The sequence below is a fragment of the Gavialis gangeticus genome, unplaced genomic scaffold (assembly GCF_001723915.1).
Source record: "Gavialis gangeticus isolate Ggan-Ray unplaced genomic scaffold, GavGan_comp1, whole genome shotgun sequence".
NCBI classification, from domain to species: domain Eukaryota; kingdom Metazoa; phylum Chordata; order Crocodylia; family Gavialidae; genus Gavialis; species Gavialis gangeticus.
The window spans coordinates 33,938,526-33,959,763 of record NW_017729025.1 but is presented as its reverse complement, the minus strand read 5'-3'; the positions used below and the strand labels follow the sequence as shown (position 1 = coordinate 33,959,763).

The following is a 21,238-nucleotide window of genomic DNA, read 5'->3' as shown; positions in this document are numbered from 1 at the left end:
TGTTTCCTGCTGTAGCAGTCGAAAGCAGACGAATTCAAGGCAAACCTCCCATAATTAGATTCTACAACTGAAAAAGTATAACATATTTATAAATTTTCCATATATTGAATCTAATTATCGGGGGATCATCTTTCATTCAGGGTCATCTTATATTTGAGTAAATACGGTACATATGAAAAGACTGGAAACATCTAATCTAACAATAAGTTATATCCAATCTCTCTCTTCTTTATGCAGCAGTAAATGGCTTGCATGAGAAGATCCGGAAAGAATGCTGATATGAGCTGTTCCAAATGAGAATGATGCAACAGCCTCTGGGGATATTTTTGGTCTCTATTGGTCCCACTTTGATAGTGCCCTAACAGCAACCTCTCCATCAGCTCTGCCAGTCACTGTGACAACAGTGCTGCTCATGACTATGCCCAGACTAGGAATCTCAAGTCTTTCCTTACCTCAGTTTCTCTCAGTCTGGCTTCTAGAGCAGACCGAGGTCCCTTGGTGTTGTCATTAATCTGCAATTTTTCCTGGATGGCCTTCATCCAAGCTTCTGCATTCTCCACGCTACTGTCAAATTCATCCTGTGGTGGCTGAGTCATTGCATTTGAAGGAACTGGAAGTATAAGAAATGAGGAATTAGAAAACAGTTTTCCTCTCAAGTACGTGACTTACGATCTTAGGGAGTGTGGAAGAAAGATCAAAGTTATTAGCCTCTTTGGGCATATGCCCACGAGCATGTCTGTGCATCTCCTGCTGGACAAATAGCAGCAGAACATATTTATGCCACTGCTATTTGTCCCCAGGTATGCCCCTGCATGTGCACTCTGGCATGAGGCAAATTGCCCCACGTGGGGTAAGAGAGGCTGGGGTCACCAGCTGGGCTGGCCCCAGCAGCCTTACGTGGGGGCCTGGGGTCCTCCCGAGGCAGCACCAGTGCCAATCTGGCCACTCAGAGACTGGCTGGAAACCACAGCATGGCTCTGGCCGGCCAGGCTGCAGTTTCTAGTGGCGCATACTGCTGCTGTCTGCAACCACTGTTTTTTTAGCAGCAGGGATTTTTTTTGGACCCCAGATCTCCCAGTGTCAAAACCTCCCTGCTGCACTGCAAATTAGCAACACAGTGAAGTCTGCAGCACCAGAAACTGCATACGCGTGTTCATGGGGATACGCCCTTTTTGATTAATGGCATCAAGCCACTCACCACATAATAGTCCTTAATTGCTAAATAAGATTCAACAGAGTATGAAAGAAAAACTCCAATTCAAAGCTTCCAAAATGAGAAAATATGAGGGAAAATATAGGTGGGGAGCTCTGTCAAGCTCCATATTTGGGTTGATATTCAAAGGGGTAGCAGACACTGCATTTAATTTTAAAGCCTTTAAAATAGGCTAATTTGGTGTTTACGAGATACTGGCTGCCTTAGGTGCTAATATTATTTGCATTTTTACAGAACATGCACAATACAGGCATTGGGAATGCAATCTCCCTCATTGCATCTCTCCTTAGGCCTGTTTAGGACTTGGTGCTATAAGGTAGTGACCACTCAAGCATATGCTCAACTTGCAAACATGTGGCTAGTCCCTGCTAAGGTTGCCCTGAATGCTCGGAGCTTTGAACCTAATCCACTTTCTTGCTTGCTTCTAAAGAAGTTGCCTGTCAGAGCTCTTGTGGGGGTGATTTTATGATATGGACACCACTTCTGCTGGGACCCAAACCATTTATCATTCTTTTCTTTTAACTCATCCCACCCTAACTAACCCCCTCTCCTCCCCACTCAGACACACACATAAATTATGGAAATAATCTGAAGTTAGCTCCCCTCTCATTTTTACCCTGCTTATATGTTGCATTTCTTCCCCCATTATGCATCTATCCTGACTGTCTACTACTCTGTTTGTACAGTGCCTGTCACAACAGGGGCCCAGTCTTGGCTGGTTGTCAGGCACTACCATAATAAACGTGACTAATAATAATGAGGAAAGACTGTATGATTCAGTGAGCCAAAGTCAACAGGAGCCCATTGATGTCAATTGGTTTTGCATCAGACCTTTCACCTACTGCTATCCTTGGTAGCCATTCATCCAGTTTCTCTCTATTTAAATGTCATTATTATTTGTCATCTACAACTGGATTATTATTTTAATATGAGCTACAGATCAACACCAAAGTCTGATTTTGCCACTCTGACCCTGCTGGAGTAGCACTTCTCTCATGTAGAAAGGTGCAGCTCAACATAGTGAAGGGGAGGCAGAGTTTGGGCAAAGTTGAATTGCACAGGGAGAAAGTGACTTGTTCTTGCTGAGCCACACAGAAAACTTTTCTGTCTCCTGATGATGTTTCTCTCAGTAGCATCGGCAAAATGCTCACGTTTCACTCACTCCCCCCTATAATTCCCAATTTCCCTTCCTGCCTTCACGTTCTAGACTAAATTGGGGAAATGCACCTAAACTCATACAGTACTAATACCTGGCAATACAGGAATTTAAACCTGCTGTTCCTCAGGATTCAGCAAGTCATGGAGCCACCAGGTCCCACCCAGTACAGCATGAGAGAACAGCTTACATGCCCGCAGTTCATGTCACTCCCACTACGGCTGTGCAAAGAAAGCTTTGGCAGCCAATTTAATTCGGAGGAGATTCGGCCCGATTTGGCAGCCAAATCTGAATTGAATCAGGAGACCCATTACAAGGTCCAAATTGATTTGGAAGCCTCTGAATCAATTCAGAGAGATTCGGTGCCCATTCGGAGATTTGGACATAGACTATACAGGCAGCAGTCCTTGACAACACTGGACACAGTTGTCTCCAGCTGGTAAATCTGTTGTGGTGGGCAGAGGGAAGGAGTGTGGGGGGGCAGATCAATGCCCCCACAGAGAGGGAGGGATTGGGGTTGGGACAAGCTGCCCAGCCAGGGTGGGGAGGCATAGGACTCGGGGAGGGGGGCTGCACCTCCGGTCCAGGAGCTGCTCTTCTGGTGACTCCCATGTCCAGGAGGGCACGGGAGCAGGCGTATGCCCCTGGATCTGCGTGGGGCAGGCGGGGCTGGGCTGCACTCTGGAAAGCTAGCCCCAGCTGCCCACAGGACAGGTGGAGCCAGGACTGCACTCCGGGCAGCTGGCCCCAGCCGCAATCTGTAGTGCAGCTCTGGCTCTGTCCACCCCGCAGAGTGCAGCCCAGCAGTGGGGGTTTCCTGCCCAGAGCACAGCCCTGGCTCCGTTTACCCCACACAGCACAGTGGAGCAGAGGCTATGGGGGTGCTGCAGCCACCCTAATGTTCCCCATAGCCCCTGGTGCTGGCCCTGCCCCAATCCGGGTGCACGTGCCTGCCCCCATGCCCTGCTGCTGCTCGCCCAGCTGGAGTGGGGTGGGGTGAAGCTGTGGCTTGTCAGGGAGGCACAGGGAGGCTGGAGTGGCTTCCGCCGCTGCGTGCCGCTTGTCCAAGGCAGCTCAGTGGCACTGTTCTGCACCTCCCCACCGCAGCTGGACGAGCGGCAGAACATAGCTCCCACTCCCAGTGCCTTCAACCACCCAGCCAGAGTGCAGCCTGGCCCAGCCCACCCCACGCAGATCCAGGGGCACACGCCACTCCCATGCCCTTCTGGACCGGCAGTAAGAGCCACCGGAGAAGCCACCACAAAAGCAGCCCCTGGACTGGCCGTGTGCAGTGGCGTGCAGTGGCAGAAGCCTCCCTCCCGGGTTGGGCAGCTTGTCCCAGCCCCAATCCTCTCTTGCTGTGGGGGCGTTGACCTGCCCCCCCCCAATGCCTCTTCCCTCCCTGCTCCACCCACCACAACAGACTTACCAGCTAGAGGCAGCTGTGTCCAGTGTTGTTGAGGACTGCTGCTGTATAGTCTATGGATGAATCTCTGAATCGGGGACGAATTTCTGGATCTAAATTGGCCAAATCAAATTGGGACAGTGACTCAAATCACCAAATCAAATCACTGTCCCTCCAAATCAGCCAAATCCAAATCCAAAGCAAATACTTGCTGTTTCACATCAGCCTAACTCCCACATAGCTGAGCAGAGACAGTGATGAATGGGCATTGCTTTGGCTCCATTCCTGATGCACAGGCCAGTGTCACTGCACTTAAGTAGAACAGAGAAATAATCCGTCAGTGGCATAGATCAAAAGGAACAAGACTGAGAACTGTGACTCCCTGAGATGCCTCTTACATCAAGCAAGTTGCAAATGCACAAAGCACCTAGCCTAAGGAATGCAACATGATTCACTGGCACAGAGTCACCCTCCCTGACCCTGATTCTGTAACTGAGAAACATAAATGTCTATGGTAACTATGGCTGATCTGTTGGATGGACTTTTCTGAACAGTGACATTCATTTTGTCTACAAGGTTTCTGTTCTTAGACACAGCCCTATCAGAGTTGAAGCTGGCATCAGGTCTCCAGTCTTTAGGCCAGAAGGCACCATTGCAATAATCTAGTTCAATGTTTCACAATCCACCTCCATGAGGGTTGTGACCCATCTGTTAAGGAAGACAATGCAGGAGGAGGTAGTGAGACAGCAAAATGCATTATGATTTAAGGCAGAGGAATAGCTGTTGATTTTACTTTTGATCTGACTATACTTTTGACCTGTATTTACAAGTCTTTGCAAATGACCTAAAGGCCAGACTAAGTGATTTTGGGGTTCATATTTACCATAAATTAAAATATATAAAGCCTTCCTGGTAAGTCACTATCTGAAGGACTGAGTAACATTTCTGGTGATTCAGCATTTAATAAACCCACACACAACAGGGTGTGTTGATTCAATACACTCAGATCTTAAGCCATGTCTTCAACACACCCAAGTGGTAAAAGTACTAATTACTGCAATTATAATATGGCTTATTAGAAGTCAGAATTTCATTTTTAATTAAAAATAAAATTTCTTCATTGGTCCAAGAAAACAAAACCGTCTCCCCTGGTGCTGTGATGATATGGTGCAGTGCTCAGGCAGAAGCTTTTGTTCCAAAATCAACTGTAAAATGCCATGGCCTTGTGTAAACAAGAGGAAACGCCCGAGGGAAACATGCTCTTGTGGCAGAGCTGCTAGACTGGGACTCCAGTGATCTGGGTCCAATCCCTAGCTCTGCCATACATTGCCTGTGCCATTTTGGGTTAATCAGTTAACCTCTCAGTGTCGCCACTTCTCATCTGTACAATGGGTGTACAAATGCCCCCTGTTGCCCACGCTTTGTCTAAACTGTAAGCACCTTGGGGCTTAGTTTGCAGAAGCCCTCATCTCAGCTCTGGGCCTGTCTATACAGCTGTAGTGATAGGTCCTGGTACTGGGGGAGGGTGGGGAACGGGAAAGTTTGAGCACACCCTGCCTTCCCAAGCTGCAGACATGCTCTAGACCAGCTACCCTTAAACCTCAGTCTTCAGTGCACCTAAGCCCAGACCAGCTTCACTGGCAAACTTCTGGGTCTGCAAAGTGCCTAGGGACTAGGATGGGCAGTGTGCTCAGTGCTGCCCTCCCCCTGCCTGAAGTGCTGCACCAGTATAGACAAGTCCTAAGCGTTAAGTGTTTACTACTTATCAGTGGTAATATGTGTTTACCGATAATATGGGTCCTACCCCTTTTCTGTTAAGCTATCATTTAACTACACCCTCACACATGCACTCTCTCTCTCTCTCTCTCTCATGTATTTTTACTAAGGGAACAGAGTAGACCTCATCATAGCTGCAGTGACGGTGCAAATCTGAGAATGATTTGGCAGTCCCAGTGCTGGCAGTAGTAATTATGCTGGAGCAAGGATTCACCCTCGGAAGGGAACAATACTGCTATCACCTTCCCTTGTAGGTTCTGCTGCTGAAGGGCACAGGCCATGGCTCTGTATAGCCTACTGAGGCAGAAGAGACAGGGTCAGCACATTTCCCAGGAAACCCAATACCAGACACATAGGAGCTGTAGTAGTAGGGTTCGGCCCTGCACAGAAGTAAAGTTTGTGGATGGATTGTCTGCTAGCCCTCCCCACCCCAGCTAATCTTTCTGCAGTGAGGAGGCCCAGTAACACTGGTCTCAAGTACAACAAAATGTGGAACTGTTTACATACATACCTCCTTAACAGACAGGGTTCACTTGGAGTCTGGGTGTGCGCTTGTCAGTGGGAATGCTGGAAGGGTTGTGTGGGAAGAATTTTACCTACCTAGCAAGCCTCTAGGAAAGGAAGCATGCAGTCCTTGATTACACACAACTCCTGTGACAGAACCAGCAATGAACTGATTCTCAAGGCATGGTCCATTTGAGCAAATTAGGGTTGGAGAATCAAACCTAGCACTTGTAGAAATATTTTAGAGAACTCTGAAAGCAATGATGGGCGGCAAGGGGCACTACTGAACACATGTCCTTTGGGATGCCCAACACAACTAGAGACAACCTAGAGCCAGATTTGTGGGCTTCAGTTAGAATTAAGACACTGTTAATCTGGTCACATTACTCTGCACAGTTCAGTGTGAAATATGAGCCTAATGGCTTTAGCCTTCTATTGATCCTCAGGGACTCAGTGGCTTCCTTTGGTCTATGTGTGAACCCCATTACCTATTTTGATGGATAAAACTTTCTCCCTGGGGATAACATGCAGGATTTCTTTGAAAGAGTTTTCATCTGCGTTGTAAATAAACCACTCAGAGTCAAGGAGACAGGTTTGCTTGATTCAGTGCCTACACACTAATGATCAGCACTACCTAACATGGGGCTCTGTACAACATAAGCCCCAACCCACTCACACCCGAGCCTCTTAGGGCCCTGCTATACCTGCAGAGAAAGGCACGATGGAATCTAATGTGCAATGCACACAACTGAACGGCCTGCCATGCCACACGTGCATGGCAGGAGGCGTGATCGTGGGATTGTGCATTAGATCCCATCGTGCCTTATCACTGGTGCAAAAGGAGTCTGTGATCATGATCCCGGGCTCCTCTTGCATTGGTTTGTGCGGCTGCAAGTCCCGCAACTGACAGGGCTTGCAGCAGGACCAGTGTTCCCTGTGTTGCCCCCACTGCAAGCCTCACAGCTGAGGAGGCACTCGGCAAGGGGCAGTGCCAGGACTGCTGCCGACACTATGAGCCTTGTCTGCTCTGAGGCTGGCAGCGGGTGCACCCCTGTGGCTGGGAACCCTCATTTGATGGGGCTTCCAGTCACAGCCTAGCACCTGGCCACACATTCAATTAATGGCGTTATTAGAACAAGCTACAGAATTATTCTACATTTTTGGTGGAATAACTTTGTAGCTCATTGCTTATTTTACCATGCCACTAATTGGTTAAAAGTGTAGATGGGTCACAGCTTAAGGCATGGTTACCTGGTTAATCACATCTTAAGTGTAACATGTAGAGGGGGCCCTAAAGATAGTTTCCTACATGTTCATTTTCAATATCCCAACCACAAACAGCAATTACAGTTCAGAAACCACTGCAAAATTTCCAAAAAACTAAACTAATTAACAACTTTCAATTAGTCTCTAGGCAGCCTGTGCAGACTCATCCTGCTGCATTCACCCTCAGCTGTAGCTCTGGTGATTTCATTTGAGGCTAGAGAGTTAATTTTCATCAGGCTGACAAGTACAAAATCATGCTCTAAACTGTGCTCCCTTGCACTTTAGCCAAATGCACTAGAGCAGTGGTCTCAACCTTTCTGCCTGGTGGGCTGGATGGGCAGTGCCCAGGCCATCTGCCAGCCAGAGCCAGCTGGTGTCCCAATCTGGCACAGGGTGGTCATGGCAGGGCCCCATCAAGCTGCTGGAGGGCGGCAGAGGGAATCCCAGCTCCAATCTGGCCCCGCGGGGGAGAGAGAAGGGAAGGAGGGGGTATGGCCCAGTGCCACAGGGTGGGAAGGTGCCTGGCCCAGCCCCAACCCAGCCCCCTGGGGAGAAGGCGGCATGATCCAGCCCCATGGGAAACGGGGGTCTAGCCCAGCCCCACAGCGAGAAGTGGGGCTTGACCTGACTCCACACAAGGGTGGGGAAGGGAGCTTGAGCCAGCCCTAAACTGGCCTCACGTGGGAAAAGGAGCGTGGTCTATTCCATCCCGCCCGCGGGGAGGGGCATGGCCTGACTTCACCCAGCTGCAGGGGTGGGGGGAAGGGGACATGATCTGGCCGCAACCTGTTGCACAGGGCTTGGGGTTTGGGAATTTGGCATTGGGAGAGGGTGGCATATTTATTGCCACTGCTCCCATGCTGTCAATTTTCCTAATCCGTGGGAAGCCCCACAGGCCAGATACCTATGGCTCTGCAGGCCGGAGGTTGAGCGTCCCTGCACTAGAACCCATGTCTTCAGCCATCAAATCTTTTCCAGGTTTGATTTCAAGAACCAGGTCATACATCTGCAGCTAAAAAAACCCTCAGTATTTTTATTTATATTTATGAGGTGGGGGAGAGGAGTGTTTGTCAGAGCTGTTTTGGAAGTAAGGGGATTTTGGGCACTATCAGTTAACATGGTCCTGCCATAAATGAATACATCAACATTTTATCCTCAAAGACTCATATCAAGAGATCCTTTTCTTTTTGAAACACTCCACTTTTGCTAGTGCCTGTGGTTCATAAGCCACTGGCCTCCTGCTCTAACCATCCTATCATAAGCAAACTGCACCAATACCTTCATCAGGAGCTTAGTTCCTGAGTGCTGTCCGTCATAGTGCCTGTGGAACAACACCTCATGAAGATTTAGATCCCTTTCCCAACTACTGGTTCTAATGTGCACATACCCGAGCTTCTTAATGAGTAGAAATTCTCATACTCTGCTTAAGAGAAGAGTTTTTTCTGCACTGTTTTCTTTACACTGCTGGGGACACTAGTGGGACCAATGGAAAAGCAATGGATGGATTGGTGCAGAGAAATACAATGCTTCCTAGAAGATTACTTCTGCCTTTGCTTTTCACATTTCAGCTTGAGTATATAAGCCCTTGACTACGTTAGTTTGGCCCTTTATCCTTCCTGTCCCTCTGCATTTTGATATCTCCCCTTTACTGACATGCATTATTTATTTTTCTCTGTAAGGCCTTAGGGCATATGGATAAAGAGCTCCAAGGGAAAAGTAAGTTACTGGTGATTAAGAGAATACAAACTCAGGTCTCAGTCTACATCTAGTTTTTGTCATGTGGTGGATAAAGTTCCTTTGCATTTAAGTCCTCCCTCATGAGTCTTGCTGAAGTCAGAGAGATGCTGCAAGGAGGTGAACACACTCACTGTTAAGCCACTGTTCTGTTTTCCTGCAGAGACTTTGTGTAGGAATGCTTCTTTTGCCTTTCATTTTCCAGTTGTGTTATGTATTTAAGATAAGCTTTTACTATGTCAGCTCAGCTTTCAGCCTTTACATTCCTCTTTGCTGGCTCAGAATGTTTTCTGTTCAAATCTAAGTGAATGCATTGTTCAAACATATACAGAGGTGTAGAGGCTTCCCTGCTGTGCCTGGGAAAAGCATCCCATTTGAGATTTGCTAAGGTGACTTTTCAAGCCTTTTCCACAAACATAAAGCCTACTTTTATTTTAATCACTTTCTAATCTGGGAAGCTGTTCAAGTCTGTTGTTGCTTTACCACCATTCCAATGACTATACTAAATCATGCTCTGTTTGCAAAGCACACTGATACTGGTGAAAAACTTAATAGTTTCTTGTGGGCATGTCGGTAGCAGCCTGGCTTGCCGGCTTGAAAGGGCTCTGAGCCATTGGTGGAGCATTTCCGCCAATCAGGTGGTGGTTAGGGAGTGGCTGCCCCGCCCCTGCCTGAGACAAGGCCAGGAGCCTGGACCTGGGTGAGGACTATACTCCTCCTCCCCCTGATTAGTCCCTTTGCAATCCATGGGCGGAGCCTCTGGAGGCTATAAAAGCATGCCCGGCGCAGCTGTGAGGGATGAGGAAGAGGGAAGATGGGCTAAAGAAGGGCTGGGAAGAGCTGCCCAGCGAGGTGAATGTAGTGGCCCCAGAAGAGCCTGAAGACTCCTTCCCATTGCCAGATGGGGAGTGGCTGTGTCCCAGCCCCACCACTGAGAAGCGAGGAGTGGTGCACAGCCCGGTGTACAGGATGGGACCCTGGGAGCTGTAAGAGGTGGCTTGGGCCTCCAGCCAGTCAGTGCATGGGCAGTGCACGGGATGGACCCTGGGAGCCATATGAGGTGGCTTGGGTCTCTAATCCCTGGCATGAGGCCAGGGGGAGCTGGTGCAGGTGGCACTCCATGGTGGGTTCAAGTGGGACCAGGATCCTGGGAGCTGCATGGGGCAGCTTGGGTCCAAGCCAGTCGGTGCAGGGCAGTGCACAAGCCAAAACCCTGGAGCCCTATGAGGGGGCTTGGGTTGCCAGCACTGGCATGAGGCCAGGAAGGTGCGGTGCAGGCAGCTCTGCAAGGAGCAGTTGAGGAGCAGACCGAGGCCCTGGGACCCACATGGGATGGCTCGGGTCTACGCACCCCCCGGCACAAGGCCAGGCATTTAAAGAGGAAGCCTTGCAAGGGGGGCCCTGGTTGGAACTGAGACCCCGGAACTCTGCAAGGAAAAGGAGTAAAGCCCTTGGGTGCACACACCCCACGGTGCACAGGGCCACCAGGGCCAGTGGGTCCAGAGGGAGGCAGAAACAGCTGAAGCCTCAGCAAAAGAGGCAGCAAATCGCCGGAAGAGACAAGGATCCTCCAGCAAGTCCCCGGGGTTGTAAGTTACCAGGGAAAAGGACTCCCACAGGGGAGGGAGAATTCACCTGGGTCAGTGGTCTGACCACTGAAGGGAAAACCCAAAGGAACAGGGCTCTCCGAGGTTGGAGGTTTTGCTTTGGGGAAAGCATTTTGGCTGGGATGGGGGAAATTCTAAAGGGCATCAGGGAAGCTTCTTCCTCCCCTCACGGCCACAGAAGGCAGCCAAGGCCCAGGAGAGTCTGGGCCTTGGGGTTCTTTAAAGAGCTAAGTTATATCTTAAGGCTTTGCGCCTTATATGTTGTATATTTATATCTTATGTTTATAAGTATAAGTTCATAAAACTTAAGATTGTTTGAAATATACTGAAACCTTTAATCTGATTCTGCTTGGCTAAGTATTTGTTGGAGAGTATATATTTGTATTTGATGTTTAAGTAAATGTGGATCTTAATAGAGTTAAGGTTGTATAATATCTGTTGAAACTCAGGCTGGGATCATATCTTGAAGGGTGGTATAAGATTAGATAGATATAACCCATAATTTAACTTATTACGTTTATATATATATTAGGTACCTTTATATGTGTAATTTTGTAGTGTAATAGAGTTTTGAGCATATAATCCTTGTTGGGGCCCTTCCTTGCCATTTACCTACGTTTGTCAGTACTTACCTGTTGTTTATCTGTATTAGATCAAATTGTTTATCTATGTATTATTTAATACCATTTAAAGTGATGCAATCTTTTAACCTCTATTAGTAGGATATAGTGTTATGTAACAACTGTATATTTGTGTATATATGTTTATCAATATCAAATTTTTTACATCGTGTATATATTAATAAATTTGTATGTAGTTAAGTTATAAAGTATCCTGGCTTGGTTTTCTACAGGGGAAGGAGGGAAGCTGTGTACAGCTAGCAGTTTTCCCCCACAGCACTCCTGTCCCGCTAACATTTCTCTTCATATGGAGAAGGAAGTACACAACCAGGTACACCCAGGTTACAAGTGTATAAATAAAGAAAACAGAAGAGGAACTGCTCATAAGAAATCCTGGTGTCACGGGTAAAGCAGTGAACAAAGACCAGTTTTATTCCTGAATGCAGTTGCCCTTTGTGGGACAGTAAAGGCAAAAGACAGGAGAATATCAGATAGTGTTAAGCCTAATTGAATCAGGACAACTCTTGAAATACATCATGGAGCAACCTCCCTCCACCAATAATTATGGTTATTTAAATAAGTGGAAAATGTTAGACGTAAGCTGAAACTGAAACCTTTTAGCTGATTCTGTCCCTGTTACTCCAGTCCTCCTACTTTCTCCCTAGGGTCCCACTTGTTCCACTCCTCTCCTTCCCTGCAACCCTCTCCCACAAAATATTGTGTCATATACATAAATAGGGACCTGAGTGAGAAGTAGCCAAGATTTTACTTATAAAATATTGACCCAGATTCTGAGTGGTGGCCAGGTTGAGCTTGGCAGGCCTCAGAACAAGAAATACAAAGACAGTTTGAATATACGTGTGTACCGTCACAGTTCTGGAACTGTCTTACTGCCAGGCCAGTCCCATACATAAAGGTGAGTAGCCAGATGGCTGTTATGTTACGCTGGCCATGCATGACCCCAGGGAACTGTTGTGACAGCCAGGGGCGATGCGTAGGGGGTGCATGCAGGTGCATATACACCCCCTGAATGTGGTGGTGCACCCCCTGCAAAAAAGGTGCCGCCAACACTGTTGGGCCTGTGGGTGGTTGCCGACCTGTAGCCGGTGCTTGCCTCCTCCCACCCCCTCCATTGATGACAGTACCGGCGGCATCTGCGGGAGCTCCCCGCTCACCGCTGCTAGGCTCCCAACGCCGCAGCCGTGCCCCCCTCAGCCGCTGGGAGCATACACTGTTCTTGGTGATGGCAGAGGATCACTGGGATGTAGGGAAACCAGGCCATTTTTCCCCGGTCAGCCCCCTGCACAATGGGTGGGACTGTGCTAGTGTAGTAGCACCCACACAATCTCCTTTTCCGGAGATTCTATAACCAGCTGTCAGGCTTGGTGTCAGAGCTCTGCAGACCCTCTTCTACACACCAGAGGATCTGGCCCACAATCTGCACTGTTGAGTTCTGCAAACTGCTCAGAGAATATTTTTACATGCATCCAATGTAACTATTTTCCAAACATAATACAAACCACCCTAGGGTACTGCAAGGCTTAATGAGTTAATGTCTGTAAAGCACTGCTGAGCTCCTTCAAAGTAATTCTGTAAGTGCAATATACTGTTGGTAGCATTACCCCATTATTCTTCAACATTGCTCAATGCACATTTCCACCCCTAAAAAGCCATTCTGTTTTTTTCAACTTCTTCATGTTCTCATAACCACACCCTTTCTTAAGCATACTTTTAAACCAAATGTTTACAGTGAACAGGCTTCTAAATGGTTTCAATATGTCTTGGATTCCTACACTCATGTACCACTCGACTAACTTCCAGAATCAAGTTCTTAGACAAATAAAAGAGCAGGGGAAAATGCTCCAGGAAATTCAAATCATTCACCATTAGGGACAGTATTTTCCAATTACTGAAATACCTCAAGCTTTTCATAACTTTTTTCATTTGGAAGAGATCGGGGTTCCGGGTTTGCCCGTGAAAAATATTGAAAAAAAACCAACACTGGACTATGACAAATTTTATACAAATACATGAGCATAGAAGTGACTGTGGTCCTGGGAATTGTTTGGTTCTAGGGTCCTGAGGTAATTTAATAACTTTTCAGCGGGCCTGGATATTGTAAAGAAAGTTTTGAGTAGGAGCAGAGCAGGGAGTTCTGAATGAGCTGCTCCATCTTATTTCAGAGGGTCAGCCTGGAGATGAAATTAGCAGATTGCACTGTACAAACAATACATTAACCTCCAAGCTTTTCAAGGTGGATCATCCCTGGCACACTGCCACAGCTCCCAGTCATGCTACTATTAAAACATGCATCTTGAGATAATGGATTGGGTGATTTTAGTGGGATCTGCACCCACTGCTATATTTGGTTCAGTGTGAATAAGTGCCAAAACCCTTGAGATTATGGCAGAAATTAAACTGTACCTACTGTCTATAATCTGCATCTTAAGTGTTGTTTGGAGTTAATCCTAATACTTCGGCTGTATTCCATGGCAGTTTTTCCAATGCTATTTGTGGTAAGGTTTGTGACCCTCCAGGACTATTGGCTCATATTAATGGACAAAAAGAATATACACTGGGTGCTGTGGATGTTTCTGTTCTACTTGAAATTGATGACCACAATCAAGTGTTTGTCCAGCAAGTTATGTGCTATATAACATTCATCTGCAGTGCTACCATTTCTTTTCCTGTCCAGATGAATACTCACTCTTATAAGAAGCCTATAATTGCTTTAACAAGGCTGATTACTACTGTGACCACTGCTTAACTGGCACCGATCATGTAACATTGAACATCAGAATGAAAACTGTTTGTTGCATCTGTCCTGGACCAGCCCAACTCCTAACGAATTTAATCTATCCAATATCTATTGTTAGTTCTGTTTAGATCTCTAGTGGGAATGAATGTAAATGTAAGATCCTTTCTCTTTCTAAAAACTTATTTTTACGCACTTGTAATTCCCAGCTCTAAGCAGCAATTTCCTAACTGTAGTCTAGTATTATTTAATAATTCTCCTGCAAATGGAAGCTAATTTGAAAAATGATCAGAGTTGAGGTCTGCAGCTACTTTCCTTTTCACATTTGGGAGGGCAGCCAACAGATCTGACTGCAATGTTCTTAATGTAGACATTTCAAATCTTCTGAATTTCCAAGTTTTCAAATTTAAAAAAGAGGGAGGGGATCACTTTTATTACAAATTTTCTCCATCATCTTGATTCTTCACAAATTATCTGGCTGTAATTCAGATTAGGGACATCCTGTGTTAAGTAACAGCACCACAATTTCTTTTTACGACCAGTGAATCATTGTACATTTTGTGCTCAGATGCTCTATTGTGTGGTGCAGTTCAGTCTTCAATGTAGTTATCCACACAATACCCCTGTGACGAAGGGCAGAACTTTCCATTGTCTTACAGAGGAGGAATTGAAGTTCAAGGAGGCTCTGTAATTGCATAGTCATAGGAAATCCACTACAGAGTAGGGAATTAAACACAGGTACTAAGTTAGTGTCCTAATCACTAACATGTTAGCAGGGATTTCTCAGACCCAGGTGTCTTTTACGGGCAGTCATAGGAGAGGATGTAGCTATTAACCTACCTGTAACCTTCAGACTGTGAACTTGGTACCCTGTCTGGTAAAATGGTCCCAGTTAGATACCAGCTTCTGCTCAGCTCCCTAAAATAAGAGTTCCACTGTAAGTGAACCACAGGAAAACTACTACAAGCTAACCACAAAATCATAGTCCCTGGTGGCTGTGATTTGTGGAGTTAATTAAATCCTACCTATCCTTCACTACTAGGTGCCATTTAAGGAACTGATACATTGACCAATAAAGCGTTATGATATCTGGATCTTGGCTAGAGCTGGATGAATGATTCATACTAAAACAGTTGATAAATTTTGCCTCTTCTGCTGGTTGCAAATTATGTGAAAATAATGACAATTCTCTCAAAATAGTTATTCAAAAGTATTTGCCAAATATATTCTGCAAGTTAATCTTGCTATGTAGTTTGTTCCCAGGTAGTTCATTGGGATTCTCAATATTCCAGTTGTGCTGGTTAGTTCTGATTGGACATAAAAGGTTGTATGGCAATGGGTCTAGTCCAGGCTTGTCCAACATGTGGCCCTCCAAACTGTTTTCTGAGGCCCGAGGTGCTGCAACAGGAAACAAAAGTAAACACTGTACTTTTGTTTCGGGAGGGTGATATGATACTGCTTCCTGTGAGGTCTTTGAATATGGCTCGCTGGCCCACTGGGTGATAAAAAGTTCATGATCCAGCCCCACATTCAAAAATGTTGGACACCCTTGGTTGGCAGTAATTCTTTTAGGAGCCAAAGTCATGAACCAGGACTCTCCTGTGGTAGGTGCTGTTGAACAGAACAACTTATACAGCACCCAAAAATGAGCCTATATACTTTACAAAACAAAAAAGAGACACCCCTCCATACTGTACAAAGTTTCTAGCTCAAATATAAGAAAAGATTCAACAAGTGAGAACAGCAAGATAAAATGTGGGTAGGCATGGCAAAAAGGACCAAAGGACAGAAGAAGGGGCTTTAAAGGTTATAAAAACACTTACGCTGGCATGCACCCATCCCAATGGCCATTTATATACATGCTCCAGGAGTGAGGGGAAGCACTTTAATTAAAGTGGCTTCAAGAGCCACTCTAATTAAAGCACCCAGAACACCATGTGCATCAGTGTCCCCGTGCTGAAAAATGTCAGCAGGGGCACTTTTGTAGAATGAGCTTTATTTAAAGTGCCCCTGCTGCCATTTTTCAGTGCAGAGATGCTGATACACATGACGCTGGAGTCTGCTGGAGCATGGTAATTACCACACTCCAGCAGACTTTATTAATTGCTACCACACTCCAACGCACTGTAATTACAGGATGTCAGAGCAGCCTCGCTGCATGTGTATAGGTGCCCCATGATTCTAATATTCTCCCCATATCATCTTGCTCACTTGCAGCCGTAAGTACTCATACAAAGGATTGAAAGAGACATTCTTGGCCCTCAAGTTCAGTCCAAAGCTACCACAGGTAACTACAACATCATGGGACTGGATGTTTTAGGATCTGGAAATGTGCCTGAAACTCCCAAGTTCACATGTCTCTGGATCTAAACTTTCCTGAAGCTTGAAAAAACGTGGACCTGGGATTCTTGTTCACAACTGTCTTTTAGAGACATGAGGAAGGAGATAAATAGCAGCCTATGGCGTACTCTCCCCTGAGAAAAGACCTGTAATATCTACAGACCAAGCTGCAGCTCAAGGATTGGATTCTTAAGTCACCTCAAGACCTGTCAATGAGCTGTGGTAGAAACCATCCTCAAATCAAGGGACTGCCGACAGGATCTTTCTAAATGAATTGAGTAGGGCCATGTGCACCAAATGCTCTTTTGAGCTGGCTTGAAGGAACACACAGCATCTACATCTGAAGTCCAGGGCCTCTGTTGGCCAACGTTTAATATATATATAAATAAATTCATTTCTATGTGCTGAAAGAGCACAGAACTGGGAAGTAAGACCTGATTTTTAATAGCACCCCAACACCTTTTCCACCCTTAAAAATATTGAAAAGAATTATTTAAGACACATTAGCCAAGTCCAACAAACGTGGCCATGTGGCACCACATACCACACATTCAGCTGTTCTCTGTGCTATAACAGTGGGTGGGGGGTGACTCTGGGAGATCCTGGGGTTAAAAAAAGCCCTGCAAAAAAAAGCAGAGTAGCGCATGTGGGGGCAACACACACCGCTCAAAACCAGAGCCTGGCTGATCAGAGCCACACTCGGCTGCCAGCCAAGCTCCAAGCAGCAGGACTGCTGCTGCTACAGCACCAGGAGGTCCCCAGGGTCCTAGGTAAGGCTGCTGGACCCCAGCCTGCCCTACCCCACTCAGGGTAACCTGCCGTGCCCCAAAGGGTGCATGGCACAGGCATTCCCCAGGGATTAGCAGCGGTGGCACAAGGTGTGACACTCCTTTTCCCTGGGGAAACAAATGTCCACGCTTGTGTGGACATGGCCATCAACTGCAAAAGACCTATTTTGGCCAATATTAAAAGAAAAAAACACAACCCCTCACCCCAACCGTATTCACACTTCAGCATCAAACTGGACCCTACAAAGATTTTCATTAGGTTTTCATTTTTTTAAAGGTTAAAAAGAAATTGAGACCTATTGGGATGGAAAGGGAAGTTAGCAAGTACTGCCTAATACAAAGAACTGCCCTTGATGCTTAAAATAACTGTGTGATCTCCATAGGATTAAAGCTCACAATCACAAATACTTTAATGTGGTTCTGTTTACACCATACAATGAAGAGTATTCAACTGCTCCAGGGGCTAAAATATTGGAAATGTCTCTGGAATTCATACTACAGGGTAATTAAAATTGCATGTAGACAGTTAGCCATTCAGACATTATTCATAACAATATTTGCATTGCATTAATAATGCCAGAGCTCGATATTGCAAAATGGTGTTGGTTTGTGTTCAAACAGACCCCAATTTCTGGGTAAGCTAAAACTTGTCCATATCGCAGGCACAATAAATTACTGAAGCTGACAGCAACCTTAACCCCAAGCTCCTTTTTCAGAAACAGAAAAAACCACTGCAAACCGTAAATTGCATCTAAATTAATTATGGATGGTTGGCAACATTTCTGGAATTGAGTAAAATAGGCTGCTTTCCTGTGACTCATTTTTGCCTTCACTTTAGGAGTTTCCGTATCTTAGTCACCCTCCCACGGTGAATATATGCCAATCGCTGGGTATCAGTAAGTGAGCAAGCATCTGCTTTCAATCTGAAAGACCACTGCTATTAGCCATTAGTTAGCCATTATTTTCAGTTCTGCAAAGTAACAGAAACCCAACAGCAAAAAGTTGTTTAACTCAATTCTCTTAGCCAATACTAACCTATCTGAGAACCCCTCTATCTTTTTCAACTATTATTAAATAGGGCTGTAAACTTCACAAGAGGTCTGATCCAGCTCCCACTAAAGTTGCACTTAGTTTTGCCATTAATTTCAGTGACTGCAGAATGGCCCCTAAGTTTAGTGTGTCAGCAGTCCTTTTCCAATAGGTACATATCTTAGGCTGGAACTGTGATTACAGATATCTGCTGCTGATGAACAGTGGTAGTAAAGCTAGCATTTATTCTTCCTATTTCCATTTAACTCAACTCTACTGGTGTTTTGGAAATATAATGATTTATGTATTATTAAGGCTGGAATTTTCAAAAGGTACCACCTACTGGAATTAGATGCTCAAATCAAATTGAATTTCAGTGGGTGTTTGGGGCCTAATTCTTTTAGGTCTCCTTGAAAATTCCAATTTAAATGCTAAGGGAGAGTTAGGTACTTTAAATCTTAACTGCAATACATCACAGGTGATACTAAAGCTCTGAAATTTACACCAGCTAAGGTTTTGTGTACATACACACATTCAAAATCAATGAGGGCTGTTGAGTGATGGTATTAATGTCACATCATTCACAAGCCTCAGCGCTTTAAAAATAAGGGGAAGGAAGACAGGCAGATATCACAGATTTTGCATATCCACATAATAAATATTCATTCATAAATAATAGGCAATACACATTTCCTCACAACTATAATTCTGGTCCAAAAGGAATTATATTCTTCTACCAGTATTCTCAGGGCAAAGTACAAAAAATCATTACTGAGTACCTATGTGACTCTTGTTTCTTTTTCAAAAGATTTTTGAGTCAGGAAATGTTTGACAGAGTTGCCATTTCTCAAAACCTGGTGTGTTCCCCCTAGCCATCCATTCATGGGCTGAACACTATAAACTGAGAAAGACTGACTTGGAAGATAACTAAAACAAAGGCCATTTGTCAAAAGAAAAATATAAATGTGTCATGTATAGCACTACAGATAAGAACTAGAACAGAGTCTATTACAACTTCCTGCACAGGGCTCAGTGACAGTAATGCAAATGATGACAGTAAATGCAAATTATGTTCTATATTTGCAATTATTATTACGATCCTTGCATTTCCTTTACCCTTTAACTTGATATATACACCAGTGGCCATGCATTTCATCACATGCTTATGAAACCAATGGCAGCACTGACCTGAGGAGTGATGTATTCTGTGTTGTGGGAAGAGAGGAGTTAAAATATTTCATTCAAGTTATGCATTTGTATCACACTCCAAATCCTAGCATATCCACTCTAATCTAGAAAACTGTAGGTTTATCTGCCTTTATTACATGCATGCAATCATTAAGAGATGGATCACAGACAAACCCCTTTTATGCAAAACTTCATCCCAAAGGGCTCAGTCCAAATGGGGACCTGAATCTGAATGTCTTGTTTTGATTTGAAAAAGTACTCCCTTCTCCTTCGTTATGCTCATCTGGAATTATTATTATTAGGTTATGCACACCTAACTAAGCTGAACCACAGCATTCTGGGTGACAAAATTCAGTGTGTTCATACCTACACCATGTAATAAGGACAGGGGTCAGCAACCTACAGCCTGCAAGCTGGATCGGGCCAACAGAGCCATTAAATCTGGCCCACAGAGTGAGGGGTTCAGTGACATTTCAACGGTGGCAGGTTTCAGCAGCATTCTGGCAACAGAGGACTTCACCCGCCACACCACAGTTGGGTGGTGGGATGCTTTGCCCAGCCCACAGCAAGGAGAAACAGCAGCAGCCAGGTTCTACTGCCAGCCCACCCTGGATCTGTGCTAGGTCATTCCAGCCTGCTGCTAAAACATGTTGCCAACCGCTGGGTTAAGAGACTGACTGTCATAAGAATCAGTCTGCACCTGGCCACATCTACAGTTTGGCTTCTCTACCAGTGTCACCTGTCAGCTTATTAGCCTTGACCAGAGCAGAATGAATTCAGGAGGAACAAAGGTGATGCAGCAAATCAAAACCAATCTGCTGAATGGCAGGGTTTTTTTTAAAAAAAAGTACTTAGTCCTGCTGACACGACTTACTTCTGTGCTAGCAAGATGGCATTGACAAGTCACAGCATGGCAAAGTTAGCCACCTGAGGAAAGCTGAAGGAAGCTTAAGGAGATCCAGGGACAGCAGTAGGTCAGATGAGTTTTTAACCCCTCCTATCATTTTGGCTGCAGGTCTTCACATAAATGTGCTGCAGGGAGATATTACTCAGATTTGACATCTGGAGTAGAGGTCTGGACCCTAGAATCCCTTACACAACACTCATGGCTGTATGTAGCTGCACATCAACCAAGCTAACACTGAACAATCATGTACAGATTGGAGCATGATATTTTCCTAGCAAGAGAGAGTGAGGACAGCTGTCTAAAAGCCAGTAGATCTCCATGTAGACCAACAAGCTTACAAAGTAGATTGCTATGGGTCATTATTTTCATAGCTAATTTAATTAGCCTCAGGAAGTCACAGACTTACTAAGAGTAATGCTGACAAAGGTGAGATGTGGATGGTGTTTCAGTGGGCATCCAGTGAGGAAGTCTTTAATTCTGGAGCCACAGAGGCATCATGGAAGTAGACAACACACAGACTTGATTTTAAAGTGCTCAAATGTAAGTGCCAAGTACAGGAGTAGATGCATATAACTGCAACATGAGAATCCAAGGTATTTTCAAGGTCAGAAGGGGTCTCAGATTGAGTGCCCAAGTAGATGAGAGTTGATGAACTTAGAAGACGGAGTTTCAGGAAGGCTGTTGATGTGCAAGCTAAAAAGGGTTGGCTTTAATATGGAACCTCTGCGGCACCCACCAATGAATTGTGCCTCACCCAGCCTTTCCACTCAGCCTTTCCATGGGAGTGAGGCACCCACACATATGCATACCCGCCAACATACCCTATTGTGCCTCGCTGCCACTCTCGTGGCACTCATGCCACTCCCTGTTACAGCCGCCTGCATGGGAACCTGTTTGGTTTCCCAGGCATCCAGCTTGCTCTGGGCAGCAGGTACAGAAGCGGCAGGGGC

The 21,238-nt window shown here is 45.6% G+C and overlaps 1 protein-coding gene across 2 annotated transcripts in view; it reads right to left on the bottom strand.

Moving 5' to 3' along the window:
- The window catches only part of SYNE3 (spectrin repeat containing nuclear envelope family member 3), a 98,232-nt gene extending 78,765 nt beyond the window's left edge, over window positions 1-19,467 (bottom strand). For both annotated transcript variants that reach the window (XM_019518607.1, XM_019518608.1), the window contains exons 1-3: window positions 19,310-19,467; window positions 14,877-14,954; window positions 453-610 (exon numbers count right to left, since the gene is read on the bottom strand). In XM_019518607.1, the coding sequence (XP_019374152.1) occupies window positions 453-596 (144 nt within the window). In that variant the 5' untranslated portion in view covers window positions 597-610; window positions 14,877-14,954; window positions 19,310-19,467. The remainder of the gene's footprint in view (window positions 1-452; window positions 611-14,876; window positions 14,955-19,309) is intronic.
- Window positions 19,468-21,238: the final 1,771 nt, after the last annotated feature.